Source organism: Oncorhynchus keta, chromosome 21 (assembly GCF_023373465.1).
Source record: "Oncorhynchus keta strain PuntledgeMale-10-30-2019 chromosome 21, Oket_V2, whole genome shotgun sequence".
NCBI lineage: Eukaryota > Metazoa > Chordata > Actinopteri > Salmoniformes > Salmonidae > Oncorhynchus > Oncorhynchus keta.
This window is the reverse complement of record NC_068441.1, coordinates 55,756,989-55,779,853: the sequence shown is the minus strand read 5'-3', so window position 1 is coordinate 55,779,853 and position 22,865 is coordinate 55,756,989. Positions and strand designations below refer to the sequence as shown.

The 22,865-nt window shown below is 44.8% G+C and overlaps 1 protein-coding gene and 4 long non-coding RNA genes across 13 annotated transcripts in view; 1 reads left to right on the top strand and 4 right to left on the bottom strand.

Annotated features, from left to right (window-relative positions):
• LOC127910467 (uncharacterized) overlaps positions 1 to 826 on the bottom strand; it is a 2,892-nt gene extending 2,066 nt beyond the window's left edge. For all 5 annotated transcript variants that reach the window (XR_008074976.1, XR_008074979.1, XR_008074977.1 and 2 more), the window contains exons 1-2: positions 51 to 826; positions 1 to 12 (exon numbers count right to left, since the gene is read on the bottom strand). The exon at positions 1 to 12 is cut by the window's left edge. This is a non-coding gene — a long non-coding RNA (uncharacterized LOC127910467). The remainder of the gene's footprint in view (positions 13 to 50) is intronic.
• Positions 1 to 22,865, bottom strand: part of LOC118378750 (extracellular matrix protein 2-like) — a 49,163-nt gene that overhangs the window by 3,035 nt on the left and 23,263 nt on the right. Inside the window, exons 3-10 of one of the 2 annotated variants that reach the window (XM_052474276.1) lie at positions 17,682 to 17,870; positions 12,266 to 12,955; positions 10,862 to 10,977; positions 7,648 to 7,783; positions 7,270 to 7,427; positions 3,734 to 3,873; positions 2,085 to 2,197; positions 1,772 to 1,985 (exon numbers count right to left, since the gene is read on the bottom strand). In XM_052474276.1, coding sequence (XP_052330236.1) covers positions 1,772 to 1,985; positions 2,085 to 2,197; positions 3,734 to 3,873; positions 7,270 to 7,427; positions 7,648 to 7,783; positions 10,862 to 10,977; positions 12,266 to 12,955; positions 17,682 to 17,870 — 1,756 coding nt within the window. The remainder of the gene's footprint in view (positions 1 to 1,771; positions 1,986 to 2,084; positions 2,198 to 3,733; positions 3,874 to 7,269; positions 7,428 to 7,647; positions 7,784 to 10,861; positions 10,978 to 12,265; positions 12,956 to 17,681; positions 17,871 to 22,865) is intronic. The other variant, XM_052474278.1, reaches the window with a different exon arrangement.
• LOC127910465 (uncharacterized) lies at positions 2,218 to 3,174 on the bottom strand. 2 transcript variants are annotated; one of them, XR_008074973.1, is made up of 4 exons: positions 2,925 to 3,174; positions 2,799 to 2,858; positions 2,681 to 2,740; positions 2,218 to 2,503 (listed from the first exon to the last, which is right to left on the bottom strand). It is a non-coding gene; the product is annotated as an uncharacterized LOC127910465 (long non-coding RNA). The 2 variants fall into 2 exon arrangements; XR_008074974.1 differs by lacking the exon at positions 2,925 to 3,174 and adding an exon at positions 2,892 to 2,915.
• Positions 8,393 to 9,355, top strand: LOC127910472 (uncharacterized). Of its 3 annotated transcripts, XR_008074986.1 has the most exons (4): positions 8,440 to 8,495; positions 8,670 to 8,694; positions 9,173 to 9,197; positions 9,265 to 9,355. It is a non-coding gene; the product is annotated as an uncharacterized LOC127910472 (long non-coding RNA). The 3 variants fall into 3 exon arrangements; XR_008074987.1 differs by lacking the exon at positions 8,670 to 8,694 and having other exon boundaries at positions 8,393 to 8,470; XR_008074985.1 differs by lacking the exons at positions 8,440 to 8,495; positions 8,670 to 8,694 and adding an exon at positions 8,740 to 8,817.
• LOC127910471 (uncharacterized) lies at positions 12,965 to 17,209 on the bottom strand. The gene is made up of 3 exons (XR_008074984.1): positions 16,968 to 17,209; positions 16,507 to 16,676; positions 12,965 to 14,312 (listed from the first exon to the last, which is right to left on the bottom strand). It is a non-coding gene; the product is annotated as an uncharacterized LOC127910471 (long non-coding RNA).

Sequence of the window (22,865 nt, the reverse complement as noted above, 5' to 3'; positions counted from 1 at the left end):
GGTCTACTACACCTGTTGTATTCAGTATTTCACTGGGAGGTCTACTACACCTGTTGTATTCAGTATTTCACTGTGAGGTCTACTACACCTGTTGTATTCAGCATTTCACTGGGAGGTCTACTACACCTGTTGTATTCAGCATTTCACTGTAAGGTCTACTACACCTGTTGTATTTAGCATTTCACTGTAAGGTCTACTACACCTGTTGTATTCAGCATTTCACTGTGAGGTCTACTACACCTGTTGTATTCAGCATTTCACTGTAAGGTCTACTACACCTGTTGTATTCAGCATTTCACTGTAAGGTCTACTACACCTGTTGTATTCAGCATTTCACTGTAAGGTCTACTACACCTGTTGTATTCAGCATTTCACTGTAAGGTCTACTACACCTGTTGTATTCAGCATTTCACTGTAAGGTCTACTACACCTGTTGTATTCAGCATTTCACTGGGAGGTCTACTACACCTGTTGTATTCAGCATTTCACTGGGAGGTCTACTACACCTGTTGTATTCAGCATTTCACTGTAAGGTCTACTACACCTGTTGTATTTAGCATTTCACTGTAAGGTCTACTACACCTGTTGTATTCAGCATTTCACTGTGAGGTCTACTACACCTGTTGTATTCAGCATTTCACTGTAAGGTCTACTACACCTGTTGTATTCAGCATTTCACTGTAAGGTCTACTACACCTGTTGTATTCAGCATTTCACTGTAAGGTCTACTACACCTGTTGTATTCAGCATTTCACTGTAATGTCTACTACACCTGTTGTATTTAGCATGTCACTGTAAGGTCTACTACACCTGTTGTATTTAGCATTTCACTGTGAGGTCTACTACACCTGTTGTATTCAGCATTTCACTGTAAGGTCTACTACACCTGTTGTATTCAGCATTTCACTGTAAGGTCTACTACACCTGTTGTATTCAGCATTTCACTGTAAGGTCTACTACACCTGTTGTATTCAGCATTTCACTGTAATGTCTACTACACCTGTTGTATTTAGCATTTCACTGTAAGGTCTACTACACCTGTTGTATTCAGCATGTCACTGTAAGGTCTACTACACCTGTTGTATTTAGCATTTCACTGTAAGGTCTACTACACCTGTTGTATTCAGCATTTCACTGTGAGGTCTACTACACCTGTTGTATTCAGCATTTCACTGTAAGGTCTACTACACATGTTGTATTCTGAGCACGCGACAAATACACGTTGATTTGAAGTGATTACGTATATAGTCTATACTCTGGTCTGCCAAGCAGTCAATACTCTTGATCTTAATCCGTGTTTTTTTGTCTTTTCAACGCGTGGTTGAGTGTGGTCATAAATAACCAATAACAGCAGTGAATAGTTAGCCTAATGAGGCAGTGGTTACACCCCAAATGACCCCTACATCCCTGGTCTAAAGTAGTGCACTACGTAGGGAATAGGGCCCTGGTCTAAAGTAGTGCACTACGTAGGGAATAGGGCCCTGGTCTAAAGTAGTGCACTACGTAGGGAATAGGGCCCTGGTCAAAAGTAGTGCACTACGTAGGGAATAGGGCCCTGGTCTAAAGTAGTGCACTACGTAGGGAATAGGGCCCTGGTCGAAAGTAGTGCACTATATAGGGAATAGGGCCCTGGTCTAAAGTAGGGCACTATATAGGGAATAGGGCCCTGGTCTAAAGTAGTACACTATATAGGGAATAGGGTCCTGTTCTAAAGTAGTGCTCTATATAGGGAATAGGGTACCATTTGAGACACAGGGTGCGTCTACAGTACCTGATTCTGTTGTTATTGAGGTGGAGGAAGTGCAGAGTGCTCATCTGGTTGATACCAGGGGGAACCGTTATGAGCTGGTTGTGGTCTAAACACAGCTCTGTCATGGAGGTGTGAGCACCGAAGAAGGACTGAGGCTCCACTCCCTCCCCATCCAGCTTGTTGTGGGACAGGTACAGGTACTCTATCCCCGGCTCCATGTGGGCGAACACAAACCCTGTATAAAAACATAAAGCAAGATGTACGTTTTGTATTCCCAGACGATAAGTACTTAACAGAACGAAATCTTTCCAAAGCGATCCTGGATGGTACATACCTGGTATTCTCTCAATCTGGTTCCCTACCAAGACCAGGTGGACCAGAGCTCTGGGCAGGTAGGATGGGACCAGGTACAGGCGGTTGTAGGACAGGTCAATGGACTCCAGGTTCCTGATGAGAGAGTGGGAAAAGTGAAAGTAAACGAGAGGAAGGGAGGGGAAAAAGTGAGAGATGAGTTTTATGTCGAGAAAATAAAGCTACACAGGAATGTGAAATAAACTGAGTGGACAAAACATTAAGTACACCTGCTCTTTCTCTGACAGACTGACCAGGTGAATCCAAATGAAAGCTGTGATCCCTTAATGATGTCACCTGTTAAATCCACTTCAATCAGTGTAGATGAAGGGGGAGGAGACGGGGGTTAAAGGGGAGGAGACCTGGTTAAAGGGGAGGAGACCTGGTTAAAGGGGAGGAGACCTGGTTAAAGGGGAGAAGACCTGGTTAAAGGGGAGGAGACCTGGTTAAAGGGGAGGGGGTTAAAGGGGAGGAGACCTGGTTAAAGGGGAGGAGACCTGGTTAAAGGGGAGGAGACGGGGGTTAAAGGGGAGGAGACCTGGTTAAAGGGGAGGAACGGGGGGTTAAAGGGGAGGAGACCTGGTTAAAGGGGAGGAGACCTGGTTAAAGGGGAGGAGACCTGGTTAAAGGGGAGGAGACCTGGTTAAAGGGGAGGACCTGGTTAAAGGGCAGGAGACCTGGTTAAAGGGCAGGAGACCTGGTTAAAGGGGAGGAGACCTGGTTAAAGGGGAGGAGACCTGGTTAAAGGGGAGGAGACCTGGGGAGGAGACCTGGTTAAAGGGGAGGAGACCTGGTTAAAGGGGAGGAGACCTGGGGAGGAGACCTGGTTAAAGGGGAGGAGACCTGGTTAAAGGGGAGGAGACATGGTTAAAGGAGGATTTTTAAGCCTTGAGACAACTGAGACATGGATTGTGTCTGTGTGCCATTCAGAAGGTGAACGGACAGGACAAAAGATTTAAGTGCCTTTGAACGGATGGTTGTAGGTGCCAGGCACACCGGTTTGTGTCAAGAACTGCAACGCTGCTGGGTTTTTTTTCACACTCAAGACAGTTTCTCGTGTGTGTCAAAAATGGTCTACCGCCCAAAGCACATCCAGCCAACTGTGGGAAGCATTGGAGTCCACATGGGCCAGCATCCCTGTGGAATGCTTTCGACACCTTGTAGAGTCCACATGGACCAGCATCCCTGTGGAATGCTTTAGACACCTTGTAGAGTCCACATGGGCCAGCATCCCTGTGGAATGCTTTAGACACCTTGTAGAGTCCACATGGGCCAGCATCCCTGTGGAATGCTTTCGACACCTTGTAGAGTCCACATGGGCCAGCATCCCTGTGGAATGCTTTCAACACCTTGTAGAGTCCACATGGACCAGCATCCCTGTGGAATGCTTTAGACATCTTGTAGAGTCCACATGGGCCAGCATCCCTGTGGAATGTTTTAGACACCTTGTAGAGTCCACATGGGCCAGCATCCCTGTGGAATGCTTTAGACACCTTGTAGAGTCCATGTCCTGACGAATTGATGCTGATCTGAGGGCAAGGGGTGGGGGGCAACTCATATATAACTTTGCTATAGTTTCTTTGTAATATATGCATTGAAAAGAAGACTTGTGAAATCCTCTAGTTTTCTTACTTGTGGTTGATCCATGCTAGAGGTGCTATCCTGGACTCCTCCAGTCTGTTGTGTCTCAGTGAGATCACGTTCAGGTTAGTGGATTGGTTGAAGACACAGTCGGATATCTCTTCTATCAGGTTGTTCTCTAGATAAACCTCCTGCAAACAGAACGATAAAATGAAGAGTATTTATACACAATGGAGATGCACTGTTTGCCGGAGAGGCCCTTTGCTCCTCTAATAGACAACAATACAAATGTAGCTCACTGTAATTGGACGAATGTAATGACAGGCTGTACAGGATGTTATGTGATGACAGGATGTTATGTAATGACAGGATGTTATGTGATGACAGGATGTTATGTAATGACAGGATGTTATGTAATGACAGGATGTTATGTGATGACAGGATGTTATGTAATGACAGGATGTTACGTGATGACAGGATGTTATGTGATGACAGGATGTTATGTGATGACAGGATGTTATGTGATGACAGGATGTTATGTGATGACAGGATGTTATGTGATGACAGGATGTTATGTGATGACAGGATGTTATGTAATGACAGGATGTACAGGATGTTATGTGATGACAGGATGTTATGTGATGACAGGATGTACAGGATGTTATGTGATGACAGGATGTTATGTAATGACAGGATGTTATGTAATGACAGGATGTTATGTAATGACAGGATGTTATGTCATGACAGGATGTTATGTAATGACAGGATGTACAGGATGTTATGTAATGACAGGATGTTATGTGATGACAGGATGTTACGTGATGACAGGATGTTACGTGATGACAGGATGTTATGTAATGACAGGATGTTATGTAATGACAGGATGTTATGTGATGACAGGATGTTATGTGATGACAGGATGTTATGTGATGACAGGATGTTATGTGATGACAGGATGTTATGTAATGACAGGATGTTATGTAATGACAGGATGTTATGTGATGACAGGATGTACAGGATGTTATGTGATGACAGGATGTTATGTGATGACAGGATGTTATGTGATGACAGGATGTTATGTAATGACAGGATGTTATGTGATGACAGGATGTTATGTAATGACAGGATGTTACGTGATGACAGGATGTTATGTGATGACAGGATGTTATGTCATGACAGGATGTTATGTCATGACAGGATGTTATGTCATGACAGGATGTTATGTGATGACAGGATGTTATGTGATGACAGGATGTTATGTGATGACAGGATGTACAGGATGTTATGTAATGACAGGATGTTATGTGATGACAGGATGTACAGGATGTTATGTGATGACAGGATGTTATGTGATGACAGGATGTTATGTGATGACAGGATGTTATGTGATGACAGGATGTTATGTAATGACAGGATGTTATGTGATGACAGGATGTGATGACAGGATGTTATGTGAAGCAGAGCTGACTGTTGAGGTTAGCCGTGTTTGAGCCACTCCTTCCTGACATGGCACCTTGTCTTTAACCAAAGCGTGAGAGTGAGTCGTGGATAAGGCTTATCAAGAAAAGGGCTGTAGTTGCTTCACTGTGTTTCATTGAAATGTACAGATGTGCGAAAATCTACACTGTGTTTATGACACATTTATTCTTATAAAGATTAATAAATGCATTTCTATGGCTAAAACAATATTTCATATATATATATATATATATATATATATATATATATATATATATATATATATATATATATATATATATAAACTCAGCAAAAAAAGAAACGTCCTGACTGTCAACTGCGTTTTATTTTCAGCAAACTGAACATGTGTAGATATTTGTATAAATATAACAAGATTCAACAACTGAGACATAAACTGAACAAGTTCCACAGACATGTGACGAACAGAAATGGAATAATGTGTCCCTGAACAAAGGGGGGGTCAAAATCAAAAGTAACAGTCAGTATGTGGTGTGGCCACCAGCTGCATTAAGTACTGCACTGCATCTCCTCCTCTTGGACTGCACCAGATTTGCCAGTTCTTGCTGTGAGATGTTACCCCACTCCTCCACCAAGGCACCTGCAGGTTCCCGGACATTTCTCGGGGGAATGGCCCTAGCCCTCACCCTCCGATCCAACAGGTCCCAGACGTGCTCAATGGGATTGAGATCCGGGCTCTTCGCTGGCCATGGCAGAACACTGACATTCCTGTCTTGCAGGAAATCCCGCACAGAACGAGCGGTATGGCTGGTGGCATTGTCATGCTCGAGTGTCATGTCAGGATGAGCCTGCAGGAAGGGTACCACATGAGAGAGGAGGATGTCTTCCCTGTAACGCACAGCGTTGAGATTGCCTGCAATGACAACAAGCTCAGTGCGATGATGCTGTGACACACCGTCCCAGACCATGACGGACCCTCCACCTCCAAATCGATCCCGCTCCAGAGTACAGGCCTCGATGTAACGCTCATTCCTTCGACGATAAACGCGAATCCAACCATCACCCCTGGTGAGACAAAACCTTGACTCATCAGTGAAGAGCACTTTTTGCCAGTCCTGTCTGGTCCAGCGACGGTGGGTTTGTGCCCATAGGTGACGTTGTTGCCGGTGATGTCTGGCGAGGACCTGCCTTACAACAGGCCTACAAGTCCTCAGTCCAGCCTGTCTCAGCCTATTGCAGACAGTCTGAACACTGATGGTATCTGGTGAGGACCTGCCTTACAACAGGCCTACAAGCCCTTAGTCCAGCCTCTCTCAGCCGATTGCGGACAGTCTGAGCACTGATGGAGGCATTGTATGTTCCTGGTGTAACCCGGACAGTTGTTGTTGCCATCCTCTACCTGTCCTGCAGGTGTGATGTTCGGATGTACCGATCCTGTGCAGGCGTTATTACACGTGGTCTGCCACTGCGAGGACGATCAGCTGTCCGTCCTGTCTCCCTGTAGCGCTGTCTTAGGCGTCTCACAGTACGGACATTGCAATGTATTGCCCTGGCCACATCTGCAGTCCTCATGCCTCCTTGCAGCATGCCTAAGGCATGTTCACACAGATGAGCAGGGACCCGGGGCATCTATCTTTTGCCGTTTTTCAGAGTCAGTAGAAAGGCCTCTTTAGTGTCCTAAGTTTTTATAACTGTGACCTTAATTGCCTACCATCTGTAAGCTGTTAGTGTCTTAATGACCGTCCCACAGGTGCATGTTCATTCATTGATTATGGTTCATTGAACAAGCCTGGGAAACAGTGTTTAAACCCTTTACAATGAAGATCTGTGAAGTTATTTGGATTTTTATTAATTATCTTTGAAAGACGGGGTCCTGAAAAAGGGACTTTTTATATATGAATATATATATATATATACACCTTTTCCTTAAAAGTATCATTTTTGGTTATTTTCCCCACTACAACAAACAGATCCTTAAATACATGTAATTTTGTCCTTGAAACATTTTATTGAAATACTATAAAATTCCATTCATTCCTATGGAGGACTGGGGAGTGCCAATATGGCCGACAGGTGGCTTCAAAGCCTCTCCATGGCCTCAGTAATCCAGAGTTTATATACATCTTTGAATAAAAACGGATAAATCTCACCAGTAGAGATGGAGGCAGGCCCTGGGGGACGGTCCTGAAGTGGTTTCTGCCCAGACGGAGGTAAGAGAGCTGAGAGAGGGGACTGAAAGCTTGATGATCCACGGTCCCTTCGTTCAGGACATTCCCCTCCAACTCCAAGATCAACAGGCTACTCAGACCTTTCAGAAATTACACAGCAGTGAAAACATTTTCCTATAAAAGTCTCCCTGTGCTGGTTATGGTTTCAGCCACTTCCACTAACAAATATTTACGTTTGTGCAGTTGAAACAATTGTTTTTTGTTGTTGATTGAAGCATTGCAGCCCCCCACAAGAAAATGACTTTGAAAATGTTTGTCCAGTAACTAGTAACATGTAGACATGTTGTTTAGTTTGGTTACCTCGGAAGCTGTTCTCCTCGATGCCTTTGAGGTGGTTCTCGTTGATCTTGAGTTCCTGTAGTGTTGATGGGAGATCTGTTGGAACCGTCTCTAGGAGGTTGTTGTCCAGGAACAGACGGCTCAGGAACTTCAGGCCCTGACCAACGATCATTAACAACATTAAACGACGTGCGTCTCTGGGAAATTTAAACAACTCTAACCAAATGGAAAATAAAGTACTTTATATATCTAGATAGATGTTCTATCGTTGCCATGTTATAGTGATGGAAAATAATCTGTCATTCTGTGGAAGGGGAAACCGATAAAAGAAATGTAAATATTGTACATTGGAATGTAACAGTCACAGGATCACACCTGGTTTGAAATACGTATTGGGACTCTTCTATTGGTTCCATTAAAGAAGGCAAGCTAAATCAAGCGTACCTAAAGTACTGGAAAAGAAAAACGATCCATGTTGTCACAATATTTTTGTTAACGAAATCAAGGGTTCTTGCTGTAGAAATACCCTGATTGTCTCACCTCGCCTCTTTCTGGTGATATAGTACCTCAGTGGATCTAGCTGGCTGGAAATAGGTTTCTCTCTCCCTGTCCCCCTGAGGTTTCTCTCTCCCTGTCCCCCTGAGGTTTCTCTCTCCCTGTTCCCCTGAGGTTTCTCTCTGCCTGTCCCCCTGAGGTTTCTCTCTCCCTGTCCCCCTGAGGTTTCTCTCTCCCTGTCCCCCTGAGGTTTCTCTCTCCCTGTCCCCCTGAGGTTTCTCTCTCCCTGTCCCCCTGAGGTTTCTCTCTCCCTGTCCCCCTGAGGTTTCTCTCTGCCTGTCCCCCTGAGGTTTCTCTCTCCCTGTCCCCCTGAGGTTTCTCTCTCCCTGTCCCCCTGAGGTTTCTCTCTCCTGTTCAAATGAGGTTTCTCTCTCCCTGTTCAAATGAGGTTTCTCTCTCCCTGTCCCCCTGAGGTTTCTCTCTCCCTGTCCCCCTGAGGTTTATCTCTCCCTGTCCCCCTGAGGTTTATCTCTCCCTGTCCCCCTGAGGTTTCTCTCTGCCTGTCCCCCTGAGGTTTCTCTCTCCCTGTCCCCCTGAGGTTTTTCTCCCTGTCCCCCTGAGGTTTCTCTCTCCCTGTCCCCCTGAGGTTTCTCTCTCCCTGTCCCCCTGAGGTTTCTCTCTGCCTGTCCCCCTGAGGTTTCTCTCTCCCTGAAGGTTTCTCTCTGCCTGTCCCCCTGAGGTTTTCTTCCCTGTCCCCTGAGGTTTCTCTCTCCCTGTCCCCTGAGGTTTCTCTCTCCTGTCCCCTGAGGTTTCTCTCTGCCTGTCCCCTGAGGTTTCTCTCTGCCTGTCCCCCTGAGGTTTCTCTCTGGAGGTTTCTCTCTGCCTGTCCCCCTGAGGGTTTCTCTCTGTCCCCCTGAGGTTTCTCTCTCTGCCTGTCCCCTGAGGTTTCTCTCTGCCTGTCCCCCTGAGGTTTCTCTCTGCCTGTCCCCCTGAGGTTTTCTCTGCCTGTCCCCCTCCCTGTTCAAGGTTTCTCTCTCCCTGTCCCCCTGAGGTTTCTCTCTCCCTGTTCAAATGAGGTTTCTCTCTCCCTGTCCCCCTGAGGTTTCTCTCTCCTGTCCCCCTGAGGTTTCTCCTCCCCCTGAGGTTTCTCTCTCCCTGTTCAAATGAGGTTTCTCTCTCCCTGTCCCCCTGAGGTTTCTCTCTCCCTGTCCCCCTGAGGTTTCTCTCTCCCTGTTCAAATGAGGTTTCTCTCTCCCTGTCCCCCTGAGAGGTTTCTCTCTGCCTGTCCCCCTGAGGTTTCTCTCTGCCTGTTTGAGGTTTCTCTCTGCCTGTCCCCCTGAGGTTTCTCTCTCCCTGTCCCCCTGAGGTTTCTCTCTCCCTGTCCCCCTGAGGTTTCTCTCTCCCTGTCCCCCTGAGGTTTCTCTCTCCCTGTCCCCCTGAGGTTTCTCTCTCCCTGTCCCCCTGAGGTTTCTCTCTCCCTGTCCCCCTGAGGTTTCTCTCTCCCTGTCCCCCTGAGGTTTCTCTTGACTAAGGGCCATGGAATGTTGTTTTTGTTAAAAGGCGTGTGCAGGTTTGTGGCAGAGCAGGGAGAATGGGGGTGATGCTAGCTCAACAGGCATCCTTCCTTTAAAGCCTCCATGGCTTATAGAGTTTAGACTGTGTTTCATTGTGCTTCAAACTAAATGGCAGACTGGCTCCAAGAGTCGTGCTACAGTTTAAATTAGCTCATGTTGGTTTAAAACGGGTAGAAGTGAGAGTTTGGCGTCTGTTGTGCCTCGCAAAGTTAAATCGTATATCTATACTGCTGATGTCCATCGAAGTGTTTTGAGATTCAAGAGTGAATGGAATGTAATTGTGGATTTTCTCCCATATTCTCCAAAGTGTAATTGCAGTAATTAACGGGGGATGGTTGAAGTGGCCACCAGATCACTAAAGAGAGAGTTTCTCTATGGACAAATGTGTCATGGACATCAGACCCAGATCCAACTAACCCGGCTCGACTTTTCACTTATCAAACAAATAGCTGCTAGCTCACCTGTGTTCTCTCCCTCTCTCATCAGTGCAGTGTTGTGTTCGGGCCTAGTCAGAACTCGAACATGATAGGCCGCTGTGTGTTCTGGGAAATGTTCCAGATGGATTTAAATATTGACTGTTTAAAAACGCAGACTTTTATTTTGACCAGAGAGAGTGAGTCAAATGCCCCCCCATGTTGACATGCTTCTGTTTGTTCACATATTCATCTTCTTAGACTGTTCCCACGCTGTTCATATTTCATTGGTTGGACAGGCTCATTGGAAACAGACTCCTTATTTTTGGAAAGCGTGTGAGGCAATGGCCGCAGAGAAGCAGACTCTTACTTTGAAGGAGTGTGGAGTGAAGCCAGCAAAAGAAGAAAGAAAAAAACCTGACTCTTACTTTGAAGGAGTATAGGCCGATGCCAGCAGAGAGACGGGCTCTTATTTCAAAGGAAAGACTCTTACTTTGAAGGAGTATAGGCTGGTGCCAGCAGAGAGACGGGCTCTTATTTCAAAGGAGAGACTCTTACTTTGAAGGAGTATAGGCCGATGCCAGCAGAGAGACGGGCTCTTATTTCAAAGGAAAGACTCTTACTTTGAAGGAGTATAGGCTGGTGCCAGCAGAGAGACGGGCTCTTATTTCAAAGGAGAGACTCTTACTTTGAAGGAGTACAGGCCAATGCCAGCAGAGAGACGGGCTCTTATTTCAAAGGAGAGACTCTTACTTTGAAGGCACGTGGGGCAATGCCAGAAGTCACCAACTTGTTCTTGCTCAGGTTAATCCACTCCAGGTTGGGGATACCATTGAACGCCCCCACTGGGATGGTTGTGATGGCGTTACCTGGCGGTAAATTAAGAGACATATTAATCTGAGGAATAAGATGAATATCATCCATGCTGGGGATAGTGTTTTCATTAAGCCTGGACTCCACCGCCCTGGTGTTATAGTGTTGTTAAATACTAGTGTTCAGAATGACTGGACTCCATAGCCTGGTGTTATAGTGTTGTTAAATACTAGTGTTCAGAATGACTGGACTCCATAGCCTGGTGTTATAGTGTTGTTAAATACTAGTGTTCAGAATGACTGGACTCCATAGCCTGGTGTTATAGTGTTGTTAAATACTAGTGTTCAGAATGACTGGACTCCATAGCCTGGTGTTATAGTGTTGTTAAATACTAGTGTTCAGAATGACTGGACTCCATAGCCTGGCGTTATAGTGTTGTTAAATACTAGTGTTCAGAATGACTGGACTCCATAGCCTGGTGTTATAGTGTTGTTAAATACTAGTGTTCAGAATGACTGGACTCCATAGCCTGGTGTTATAGTGTTGTTAAATACTAGTGTTCAGAATGACTCTGTTGTACTTTCCATGACTACGTGTCCTGCAAGTCAAGACATGGTCCAGAAGCTCTCATACTTCTAGTGCATACCATAATTATGCCAAAAGCCTCCATAATTGCAGTATAAAAACCAACAGGCATGAGAAGCTAATAAATCCATCCTCCAGTATTTATTTTTCTCTTTAGTTTCTACTCCTATTAACTTTAGTCTGTGTGACCACATTAGGAATTACCATCACAACGACCAAACAAAAAACATGACTCACTTCTCAATAGATGGGGATTGGTTTTTGTGTTTTGGGTGGTTTGTGATTTGACATTTCTGGTTTAGTGTCTAACATATTATATGATGGTGTGTGTTGTCTACCTTATACACACACACGCACACACACACACACACACACACACACACACACACACACACACACACACACACACACACACACACACACACACACACACACACACACACACACACACACACACACACACACACACACACACACACACACACACACAGCTGCCTTAAAGGAAAATTCCAACCAACCAAACACTATCGTTTGGTATTTGTTTAATTAGTAAATTGTTGATATAGTCCCAATATGTTTTCAAGATATGTCACTTTGAAAGTGCAGAAATACAGTATAATATGATACCGGCTGTATTTCTGCACTTTCAAAGTGGCATATCTTGAAAACATATTGGGACTATATCAACAATTTACTAATTAAACATATATACCAAATTATCGTTTTTTTTGCGGGGGTTGGAGTTTCCCTTAAACTTACCCTCCAGGCTCAGAGACTTGAGTTCAGGGATGTTCAGGGGAGGGAAGTTGGTCAGCTGAGCGTTCTCACACGTCACGATGACATCAGAGATATCACAACCTAACGGGAGGGTGTTCCCAGGTCTGTGTGCCACCACTCCCCACTCCTCTCCTCCATCCTCCTCTTGTTTCTCAGTGGGCTCGGCTAAGGGAGGTGTAAGGAGGTCCTCTTCGGTCGGCTCCTCTGGAAAGATCTGGAAAACATCTCCTCTCAACAGCCACTCCATGTCTTCCTCTTCTTCTTCCTCCTCTAGCTCCCTGAGGTTCTCCTTCAGGTCCTCCTCGTGTCTCCTCCTCTCCTCCTCCAGCTTCCTTTCCTGCTCCTTCATGGCCGCCTCTGCTTCCTCCTGCATCTTCTCGGCCTTCTCTGCCTCCTTCTCCATCTGCAGCCGCTCTTCCTCGCGCCTCCTCTCCTCCTGCAGCCTCCTCTCCTCCTGCAGACTCCTCTCCTCCTGCAGACTCCTCTGTCTCTCAGCCTCCTCCTTCTTCTGTTTCTTCCTCCTCTTTTTCTCGGCGTCCTTCTTGAGAAGACGTGCCTCCTCCTCCCTGTGCTCCTCCTCCTCTCTCTTCAAGAGGAGTTCGATCTCGGCCTGGGAGCGGGGCACGGCGGGGTCAAGGTCAGGGTTCACATGGTCGCTGGGGTCGTTGGGAACTGGGGAATTGCCAGAGAAGTCAGGGACGTCACCACGGGCTGCTGGCCCAGCCAATCAGAACCGCAGTGTTAGGGAAAGAGGATGGGAGAGAGGATGGGAGGGATGGAGAGAGGATGGGAGGGATGGAGAGAGAGACGAGGGATGGAGAGAGGGAGAGAGAGACGAGGGATGGAGAGAGAGACGAGGGATGGAGAAAGAGACGAGGGATGGAGGGAGAGACGAGGGATGGAGGGAGAGACGAGGGATGGAGGGAGAGACGAGGGATGGAGGGAGAGACGAGGGATGGAGGGAGAGACGAGGGATGGAGGGAGAGACGAGGGATGGAGGGAGAGACGAGGGATGGAGGGAGAGACTAGGGATGGAGGGAGAGACGAGGGATGGAGGGAGAGACGAGGGATGGAGAGAGAGACGAGGGATGGAGGGAGAGACGAGGGATGGAGGGAGTCTGGTTCATCATTGGGAGCAATTGCCCAAAAACTGAATGTACCACATTCTTCTGTGCAAAGAATAGTACGCAAATATAAACACCATGGGACCACGCAGCCGTCATACTGTTCAGGAAGGAGACGCGTTCTGTATCTTAGAGTTAAGATCAGTACTACAGTAGTTAAGATTAGTACTACGTTAGTTAAGATTAGTACTATGGTAGTTAGTACTACGATAGTTACGATAGTTAAGGTCAGTTAAAATGGCTAGTGAAACACCACAATGACAATATAAACAACAACACCTACCTAACACCACAATGACAATATAAACAACAACACCTACCTAACACCACAATGACAATATAAACAACAACACCTACCTAACACCACAATGACAATATAAACAACAACACCACAATGACAATAAACAACAACACCTACCTAACACCACAATGACAATAAACAACAACACCTACCTAACACCACAATGACAATATAAACAACAACACCTACCTAACACCACAATGACAATAAACAACAACACCTACCTAACACCACAATGACAATATAAACAACAACACCTACCTAACACCACAATGACAATAAACAACAACACCTACCTAACACCACAATGACAATATAAACAACAACACCTACCTAACACCACAATGACAATAAACAACACCTACCTAACACCACAATGACAATATAAACAACAACACCTACCTAACACCACAATGACAATAAACAACACCTACCTAACACCACAATGACAATAAACAACACCTACCTAACACCACAATGACAATATAAACAACAACACCTACCTAACACCACAATGACAATAAACAACACCTACCTAACACCACAATGACAATATAAACAACAACACCTACCTAACACCACAATGACAATAAACAACACCTACCTAACACCACAATGACAATATAAACAACAACACCTACCTAACACCACAATGACAATATAAACAACACCACAATGACAATATAAACAACAACACCTACCTAACACCACAATGACAATATAAACAACAACACCTACCTAACACCACAATGACAATAAACAACACCTACCTAACACCACAATGACAATATAAACAACACCTACCTAACACCACAATGACAATATAAACAACAACACCTACCTAACACCACAATGACAATATAAACAACAACACCTACCTAACACCACAATGACAATATAAACAACAACACCACAATGACAATAAACAACAACACCTACCTAACACCACAATGACAATAAACAACAACACCTACCTAACACCACAATGACAATATAAACAACAACACCTACCTAACACCACAATGACAATAAACAACAACACCTACCTAACACCACAATGACAATATAAACAACAACACCTACCTAACACCACAATGACAATAAACAACACCTACCTAACACCACAATGACAATATAAACAACAACACCTACCTAACACCACAATGACAATATAAACAACAACACCTACCTAACACCACAATGACAATATAAACAACAACACCTACCTAACACCACAATGACAATAAACAACACCTACCTAACACCACAATAACAATAAACAACAACACCTACCTAACACCACAATGACAATAAACAACAACACCTACCTAACACCACAATGACAATATAAACAACAACACCTACCTAACACCACAATGACAATATAAACAACACCACAATGACAATATAAACAACAACACCTACCTAACACCACAATGACAATATAAACAACAACACCTACCTAACACCACAATGACAATAAACAACACCTACCTAACACCACAATGACAATATAAACAACAACACCTACCTAACACCACAATAACAATAAACAACAACACCTACCTAACACCACAATAACAATAAACAACACCTACCTAACACCACAATGACAATATAAACAACACCTACCTAACACCACAATGACAATAAACAACACCTACCTAACACCACAATGACAATATAAACAACAACACCTACCTAACACCACAATGACAATAAACAACACCTACCTAACACCACAATGACAATAAACAACACCTACCTAACACCACAATAACAATAAACAACAACACCTACCTAACACCACAATAACAATAAACAACACCTACCTAACACCACAATGACAATAAACAACACCTACCTAACACCACAATGACAATATAAACAACAACACCTACCTAACACCACAATGACAATATAAACAACAACACCTACCTAACACCACAATGACAATATAAACAACAACACCTACCTAACACCACAATGACAATATAAACAACAACACCTACCTAACACCACAATGACAATATAAACAACAACACCTACCTAACACCACAATGACAATATAAACAACAACACCTACCTAACACCACAATGACAATATAAACAACAACACCTACCTAACACCACAATGACAATATAAACAACAACACCTACCTAACACCACAATGACAATATAAACAACACCTACCTAACACCACAATGACAATATAAACAACAACACCTACCTAACACCACAATGACAATATAAACAACACCTACCTAACACCACAATGACAATATAAACAACAACACCTATCTAACACCACAATGACAATAAACAACAACACCTACCTAACACCACAATGACAATAAACAACACCTACCTAACACCACAATGACAATAAACAACAACACCTACCTAACACCACAATGACAATATAAACAACAACACCTACCTAACACCACAATGACAATATAAACAACACCTACCTAACACCACAATGACAATATAAACAACAACACCTATCTAACACCACAATGACAATAAACAACAACACCTACCTAACACCACAATGACAATATAAACAACAACACCTACCTAACACCACAATGACAATATAAACAACACCTACCTAACACCACAATGACAATATAAACAACAACACCTACCTAACACCACAATGACAATATAAACAACAACACCTACCTAACACCACAATGACAATATAAACAACAACACCTACCTAACACCACAATAACAATATAAACAACACCTACCTAACACCACAATGACAATAAACAACAACACCTACCTAACACCACAATGACAATAAACAACACCTACCTAACACCACAATGACAATATAAACAACAACACCTACCTAACACCACAATGACAATAAACAACACCTACCTAACACCACAATGACAATATAAACAACAACACCTACCTAACACCACAATGACAATAAACAACACCTACCTAACACCACAATAACAATATAAACAACAACACCTACCTAACACCACAATGACAATATAAACAACAACACCTACCTAACACCACAATGACAATATAAACAACACCTACCTAACACCACAATGACAATATAAACAACAACACCTACCTAACACCACAATGACAATAAACAACAACACCTACCTAACACCACAATGACAATATAAACAACAACACCTACCTAACACCACAATGACAATATAAACAACAACACCTACCTAACACCACAATGACAATATAAACAACAACACCTACCTAACACCACAATGACAATAAACAACACCTACCTAACACCACAATGACAATATAAACAACAACACCTACCTAACACCACAATGACAATAAACAACAACACCTACCTAACACCACAATGACAATAAACAACAACACCTACCTAACACCACAATGACAATATAATAATATATGCCATTTAGCTGACGCTTTTATCCAAAGCGACTTACAGTCATGTGTGCATACATTCTACGTATATAAACAACAACACCTACCTAACACCACAATGACAATAAACAACAACACCTACCTAACACCACAATGACAATAAACAACAACACCTACCTAACACCACAATGACAATATAAACAACAACACCTACCTAACACCACAATGACAATAAACAACAACACCTACCTAACACCACAATGACAATAAACAACAACACCTACCTAACACCACAATGACAATAAACAACAACACCTACCTAACACCACAATGACAATATAAACAACAACACCTACCTAACACCACAATGACAATAAACAACAACACCTACCTAACACCACAATGACAATAAACAACAACACCTACCTAACACCACAATGACAATATAAACAACAACACCTACCTAACACCACAATGACAATAAACAACAACACCTACCTAACACCACAATGACAATAAACAACAACACCTACCTAACACCACAATGACAATATAAACAACGACACCTACCTGTATCCATGCAGACAGGACAGCACTCCCCAGTGGGAGTGTAGGGGTAGTGACATCGTAGCTGGGGACAAAGGATCTCGTCACAGACCACCTCCCCTCCACTACACAGACAGGTAACACACTGCTTGGGGGACCAGACAGCTTTCTCAAACATGGTGATGCCCTGGTACGCACACTGGCCCCGTTTACCTGGACGGAGAGACAGGGGGGCAAGGCAGAGGGGTTGATATCATAGGGACAAACGTACATTCTACAATCAGATATCAAATGATTGTGCCTGGGGTTTTTCCTCGTTGTAGCTGGTCAAGGAGTTAGAGAACAGGAATGGACCTGTACTGTTATCCAACAGGGTTTCTCAACGGCCTCCAGGTGATTTTTATTATTTCCGAAGCGAAAAACAAAGTTTAAGAAATATATACTGAACAAAAATATAAATTCCAACAATTTCAAAGATTTTACTGAGTTACAGTTCATATAAGGAAATCAGACAATTGAAATAAAGTCATTAGGCCCTAATCTATGGATTTCACATGACTGGGAATATAGATATGCATCTGTTGGTCACAGATCCTTTCAAAATAAAAGGTAGGGGGGCGTGGATCAGAACACCAGTCAGTATCTGGTGTGGATCAGAACACCAGTCAGTATCTGGGTGTGGATCAGAACACCAGTCAGTATCTGGTGTGGATCAGAACACCAGTCAGTATCTGGTGTGGATCAGAACACCAGTCAGTATCTGGTGTGGATCAGAACACCAGTCAGTATCTGGCGTGGATCAGAACACCAGTCAGTATCTGGCGTGGATCAGAACACCAGTCAGTATCTGGTGTGGATCAGAACACCAGTCAGTATCTGGAGTGGATCAGAACCAGTCAGTATCTGGTGTGGATCAGAACCAGTCAGTATCTGGTGTGGATCAGAACCAGTCAGTATCTGGTGTGGATCAGAACACCAGTCAGTATCTGGTGTGGATCAGAACACTAGTCAGTATCTGGTGTGGATCAGAACACCAGTCAGTATCTGGTGTGGATCAGAACACCAGTCAGTATCTGGTGTGGATCAGAACCAGTCAGTATCTGGTGTGGATCAGAACACCAGTCAGTATCTGGTGTGGATCAGAACACCAGTCAGTATCTGGTGTGATCAGAACACCAGTCAGTATCTGGTGTGGATCAGAACACCAGTCAGTATCTGGTGTGGATCAGAACACCAGTCAGTATCTGGTGTGGATCAGAACACCAGTCAGTATCTGGTGTGGATCAGAACCAGTCAGTATCTGGTGTGGATCAGAACCAGTCAGTATCTGGTGTGGATCAGAACACCAGTCAGTATCTGGTGTGGATCAGAACCAGTCAGTATCTGGTGTGGATCAGAACACCAGTCAGTATCTGGTGTGGATCAGAACCAGTCAGTATCTGGTGTGGATCAGAACACCAGTCAGTATCTGGTGTGGATCAGAACCAGTCAGTATCTGGTGTGGATCAGAACACCAGTCAGTATCTGGTGTGGATCAGAACCAGTCAGTATCTGGTGTGGATCAGAACACCAGTCAGTATCTGGTGTGGATCAGAACACCAGTCAGTATCTGATGTGATCAGAACACCAGTCGGTATCTGATGTGATCAGAACACCAGTCAGTATCTGGTGTGGATCAGAACACCAGTCAGTATCTGATGTGATCAGAACACCAGTCAGTATCTGGTGTGGATCAGAACACCAGTCAGTATCTGATGTGATCAGAACACCAGTCGGTATCTGGTGTGGATCAGAACCAGTCAGTATCTGGTGTGACCATTTGTCTCATGCAGCGCGACACATCTCCTTCACATGGAGTTGATCAGGTGGTTGACTGTGGCCTGTGGAATGTTGTCCCCACTCCTCTTCAATGGCTGTGAGAAGTTGCTGGATATTGGTGGGAACTGGAACACGCTGTCGTACACGTCAATCCAGAGCATCCCAAACATGCTCAATGGGTGACAAGTCTGGTGAGTATGCAGGCCATGGAAGAACCGGGACATTTTCAGCTTCCAGGAATTGTGTTCAGATCCTTGTGATATGGAGCCGCACATTATCCTGCTGAAACATGAGGTGACGGCGGCGGATGAATGCCGTGACAATCGGCCTCAGGATCTCGTTACGATATCTCTGTGCATTCAAATTTTCATCTAAAAAAATGCAATTGGGTTTGTTGTCTGTCGCTTATGCCTACCCATACCATAACCCCACCGACACCATGGGGCACTCTGTTCACAATGTCAACGTTGAGTTTGCCAAAAGGCACCTAAAGGACTCAGGCCATGAGAAACAATGTTCTCTGGTCTGATAAAACTAAGATTGAACTCTTTGGCCTGAATGCCAAATGTCACATCTGGGGGAAACCTGGTACCATCCCTACGGTGAAGCATGGTGGTGGCAGCATCATGCTGTGGGAATGTTTTTCATCGGCAGGGACTGGGAGACTAGTCAGGATCGAGTGAAAGATGAACGGAGCAAAGTACAGAGAGATCCTTGATGAAAACCTGATCCAGAGCGCTCAGACTGGGGCGAAGGTTCACCTTCCAACAGGACAACAACCTTAACCACACAGCCAAGACCATGCAGGTGTGGCCTCGGGACAAGTCTCTTAATGTCCTTGAGTGGCCTAGACAGAGCCTGGACTTGAACCCGATCAATTGGGCTACAGCTCCAACTCCTTTTCTGCTGGGCTACAGCTCCAACTACTTTTCTGCTGGGCTACAGCTCCAACTCCTTTTCTGCTGGGCTACAGCTCCAACTCCTTATCCTCTGGGCTACAGCTCCATCTCCTTATCCTCTGGGCTACAGCTCCAACTCCTTATCCTCTGGGCTACAGCTCCATCTCCTTATCCTCTGGGCTACAGCTCCAACTCCTTATCCTCTGGGCTACAGCTCCATCTCCTTATCCTCTGGGCTACAGCTCCATCTCCTTATCCTCTGGGCTACAGCTCCATCTCCTTATCCTCTGGGCTACCTACCTACTGAATGTGTTGCTAGATTATTCTAGTATTTTGTTCCAAGCTGACTTTCTGTAAATGCACAACCATCTCAGGACTTCAGGTATGGCCGTGCCCCAGGATAACTGCACAGCTCAAGCTTGGGATGTTTAACAGGTAATAGCTTTGACCACATTGTAAAAAAGAATGTAGGATTACTCCCACACACACACCATATTACCTTTGGTAGTTGGTAGTTGTGTGGACCACACCTTGACTGTTAGAGCCACAATGTATTTGGATGTAACTAGGGGTGACTTGTGTGTAAAGTAGTTTTGAATAAAACTAGACGCCTTGGAATCATTGTTGAATTACCACAGCAACGTGATACAGAGCGTTACCACAGCAACGTGATACGGAGCGTTACCACAGCAATGTGATACAGAGCGTTACCACAGCAACGTGATACGGAGCGTTACCACAGCAACGTGATACAGAGCGTTACCACAGCAACGTGATACAGAGCGTTACCACAGCAACGTGATACAGAGCGTTACCACAGCAACGTGATAAGGAGCGTTACCACAGCAACGTGATACGGAGCGTTACCACAGCAACGTGATACAGAGCGTTACCACAGCAACGTGATACGGAGCGTTACCACAGCAACGTGATAAGGAGCGTTACCACAGCAACGTGATACAGAGCGTTACCACAGCAATGTGATACGGAGCGTTACCACAGCAACGTGATACGGAGCGTTACCACAGCAACGTGATACAGAGCGTTACCACAGCAACGTGATACGGAGCGCTACCACAGCAACGTGATACGGAGCGTTACCACAGCAATGTGATACGGAGCGTTACCACAGCAATGTGATACAGAGCGTTACCACAGCAATGTGATACAGAGCGTTACCACAGCAATGTGATACAGAGCGTTACCACAGCAATGTGATACGGAGCGTTACCACAGCAACGTGATACAGAGCGTTACCACAGCAATGTGATACAGAGCGTTACCACAGCAATGTGATACAGAGCGTTACCACAGCAACGTGATAAGGAGCGTTACCACAGCAACGTGATACGGAGCGTTACCACAGCAACGTGATACGGAGCGTTACCACAGCAACGTGATAAGGAGCGTTACCACAGCAACGTGATAAGGAGCGTTACCACAGCAACGTGATACAGAGCGTTACCACAGCAATGTGATACGGAGCGTTACCACAGCAACGTGATACGGAGCGTTACCACAGCAACGTGATACAGAGCGTTACCACAGCAACGTGATACGGAGCGTTACCACAGCAATGTGATACAGAGCGTTACCACAGCAATGTGATACAGAGCGTTACCACAGCAATGTGATACAGAGCGTTACCACAGCAATGTGATACAGAGCGTTACCACAGCAATGTGATACAGAGCGTTACCACAGCAACGTGATACGGAGCGTTACCACAGCAATGTGATACAGAGCGTTACCACAGCAATGTGATACAGAGCGTTACCACAGCAATGTGATACAGAGCGTTACCACAGCAACGTGATACGGAGCGTTACCACAGCAACGTGATACAGAGCGTTACCACAGCAACGTGATACAGAGCGTTACCACAGCAACGTGATAAGGAGCGTTACCACAGCAACGTGATACGGAGCGTTACCACAGCAACGTGATACGGAGCGTTACCACAGCAATGTGATACGGAGCGTTACCACAGCAACGTGATACGGAGCGTTACCACAGCAACGTGATACGGAGCGTTACCACAGCAACGTGATAAGGAGCGTTACCACAGCAACGTGATACAGAGCGTTACCACAGCAATGTGATACGGAGCGTTACCACAGCAACGTGATACGGAGCGTTACCACAGCAACGTGATACAGAGCGTTACCACAGCAACGTGATACAGAGCGTTACCACAGCAACGTGATACAGAGCGTTACCACAGCAACGTGATACAGAGCGTTACCACAGCAATGTGATACGGAGCGTTACCACAGCAATGTGATACGGAGCGTTACCACAGCAACGTGATAAGGAGCGTTACCACAGCAATGTGATACGGAGCGTTACCACAGCAACGTGTGAGCGTTACCACAGCGGAGCGTTACCACAGCAATGTGAGCGTTACCACAGCAATGTGGAGCGTTACCACAGCAATGTGATACAGAGCGTTACCACAGCAATGTGATACGGAGCGTTACCACAGCAATGT